Below are 2848 nucleotides of genomic sequence, written 5' to 3' on the forward strand. Positions count from 1 at the left end.
GCTCAGTAATAATAAATAAATTAAAATATATAATGTCTTGCCTGACAGTAGCTCAGTGTTAGAGCATCTCAGATAAGCAAGCTGCTAGCAAGTTGTGGTCAATCCCAGTCAGGCACACACAGAGCATCATCATGCATAAAAAGTGAACAATAATTGATGTTCTTCTTCTCTCTCTCTCTCCCTCCCCTCTTTAAAAGTCATAAATATACATAAAATGTTTTTAAAATTTAAAAACTACTTACCCCCGCAAAAGTACTCCAGAAGAATGAAACTACGGTCATCTAAACTCTCCAATGAATAATACCACGTGTGGCTATTCACTTCAAGATTGTTACACCTGGATTCCTCCCACAGCCACCCGAAGGCATGGTTCTCTCCCCCAGAATCTATATCCTGCGGCCTCAGCTGTAAAACTTAGTTCTAGGGAGGGAGTAACTCTTACTGTGAAGTTCACCTACTCGGCGGACAGACCCGGAGGTGAAAATGCTCCCCCCTCCGAGCACGTACCTGCTCCTGGGAGCCTCTTCTGGCGGCTTTGCGGCCCCGCAATCCACCGGGGGCACATCCGTGATCTCCGCCGGCTTGGGGTCGGCGGCCGCTGCGGGCTCCGGCGGCCTGGGAGCCTCCCGTCCACGCTGGGCAGGGCCGGCGGCGGAGCACCTAGCGCCCACACCAGGCCTGACATTCGGCTTCACGCTCAGGCGTGCCCGGCGGAACATGGCGGAGCCAGGGGGCCCGGGGAGGCGGCCCACGGCCGCTCTCAGCCCCGAGCCCCGGCCGCGGCGCGAGAGGGGAAAGGAGCTACGCCTTCCCACGAAGCCACGAACCGGCCCAGCGGGCAGCTACCGGAGATTCGCGCCGCCGCCGCCTCCGGCTGCCTCCCGCCGCCGCCTCTTCCTCATGACCCTGCTACGTTCAGAGGAGGGTTCCCCCCTATCCCTAGCTCCCCGCCCTTGCAAGGCGCCTAAACTAATAGCATCATCAGCCAGCGCTGCGCAATGACGTCAGACGCACAGCGCCCGCAGCCATGGTAACTGTCAAAACTACGAAGTCCGGGTGGCTGGTGAGCCAGAAACGGAGATGCCAGGCTGTGGGCTCTGCCCTCTCCAGGCGTCCTTAGAAATTGCTGAAAAGAAGGGGGAAAGCTAGTCAACCCCTCGACCCCAGATTTTACAGGAACTACTAAAATCGCTGGCCGGTTTTGTTTTTAGAGGGTCCTGTGGAGCAGGGACTGTTTACTAGCACATCCCCAGGCTTAGAAACTCTAGATTGAGTAGAAATAGATTAGAAATTCAGACGTGAAGCAACTGATAATAGTTACCTCCTAGGAGGGAAACTGAGTTTCAGGGAAATATGTCGTGGAGAGCATTCACTGTATGTGCTTGTGTACTTTTTAATGTGAATGTGTTCCCTGTTCAAAAATTATTAGTTAAAACTTGTAAATCAATCTGCTTCAGGAGATAGCAGTGGAGCAATAAACAAGACATTCTGGTAGCAGAAGAAAAGATACAATAAACAAATGAACAAGATAACTTAAGAATGCATTAATCTCAGCCTGCGTGGCTCAGTGGTTGAGTGTCAACCAATGAACCAGGAGGTCATAGTTTGATTCCTGATCAGGGCACACACCCAGATTGCAGGCTCGATCCCCAATGTGGGGCATGCAGGAGGCAGCTGATCAATGATTCTCTCTCATCATTAATGTTTCTCTCTCTCTCACCCTCTCCCTTCCTCTCTGAAATCAAAAATATTTTTTAAAGAATGAATTAAATTCCATAAAAGAAATATAAAGTGTAATATGACAGAGATTAATAGGAGACTGGCTTGCTTTAGGTTGCATGGTTAGAGAAGGCCTCTATGATGAATGAAAAATGGCAAGAGTGGGGGTCATCTCTCCCTCTCTGAAAGCAATAAAAATATTTTTTAAAAGAAATCAAAAAGATTTTGGAGGTGTCTCAAAAATCTTAGAGCCACTGCCAGGACCATATAGCTTTGGACAGCATATTCTAGTATAAACTGAAGACACAAGGCTTTTCCTCAAGTGTTTTGTTCCACATTAAGAGTCTAGGGTATTATGCAGTTAAGGAAGTCAATAATGACCAAGATTTAATTTCCCATTAGTAAAGGGGTGAGAACAGAGTCAGATTTAATTTTATTATTAAAGTCAAAATATTTGTTACACACCCAAATTTATGGAGTAAATTCTTTTTAAAAAAAATATATTTTATTGATTTTTTACAGAGAGGAAAGGAGAGGGATAGAGAGTTAGAAACATCGATGAGAGAGAAACATCGATCAGCTGCCTCCTGCACACCCGCTACTGGGGATGTGCCCACAACCAAGGTTCATGCCCTTTACCGGAATCAAACCTGGGACTCTTCAGTCCACAGGCCAAGGCTCTAGCCACTGAGCCAAACTGGTCAGGGCGGAGTAAATTCTTAATGGCATCATAATAACTTAAAAAGTCTCCAGTTTCCCCAAAAGACACACCCAAGGTTTCTCATGTACATGTTGCACATCATGTGCATCCCTACAACTTGAAAATTGTATTTTCAGCTGCAAAGAAAAAGCTCAATTAGACTGTAAATTAAGACCATATACAGGAACAACTCTGCCACCTACCATCCAATCCCAAATTCTTTCCAGCCCTTCCTCAGGATGCTTTTATTTATTTTTTAAAATTCTTTATTGTTTAAAGTATTACATATGTCTCCTTTTCTCCTCATTGACCTCTCCCTGGCCACTCCCACCCCCCAGCACATGCCCTCACCCCCCTTTGTCTGTGTCCATTGTTATGCTTATATGCATGCATACCAGTCCTTTTGGTACATCTCTTACTGACCCGCCC

General features: G+C 46.8%; 1 protein-coding gene across 11 annotated transcripts in view; it reads right to left on the reverse strand.

The window, feature by feature from the left end:
- The window catches only part of BDP1 (B double prime 1, subunit of RNA polymerase III transcription initiation factor IIIB), an 88627-nt gene extending 87710 nt beyond the window's left edge, over positions 1-917 (reverse strand). For 8 of the 11 annotated variants that reach the window (XR_002828352.1, XM_023750973.1, XM_023750967.1 and 5 more), the window contains exon 1: positions 508-917. Coding sequence is in view for 10 of the 11 variants with exons in the window: in XM_023750973.1 (XP_023606741.1) it covers positions 508-719 (212 nt within the window). In the remaining variant the exon portion in view is untranslated. The remainder of the gene's footprint in view (positions 1-507) is intronic. The other 3 variants (XM_023750977.1, XM_023750982.1, XM_023751000.1) reach the window with 1 other exon arrangement.
- Positions 918-2848: the final 1931 nt, after the last annotated feature.

Source organism: Myotis lucifugus, unplaced genomic scaffold, assembly GCF_000147115.1.
Source record: "Myotis lucifugus unplaced genomic scaffold, Myoluc2.0 scaffold_0, whole genome shotgun sequence".
In the NCBI taxonomy this organism is placed as follows: domain Eukaryota; kingdom Metazoa; phylum Chordata; class Mammalia; order Chiroptera; family Vespertilionidae; genus Myotis; species Myotis lucifugus.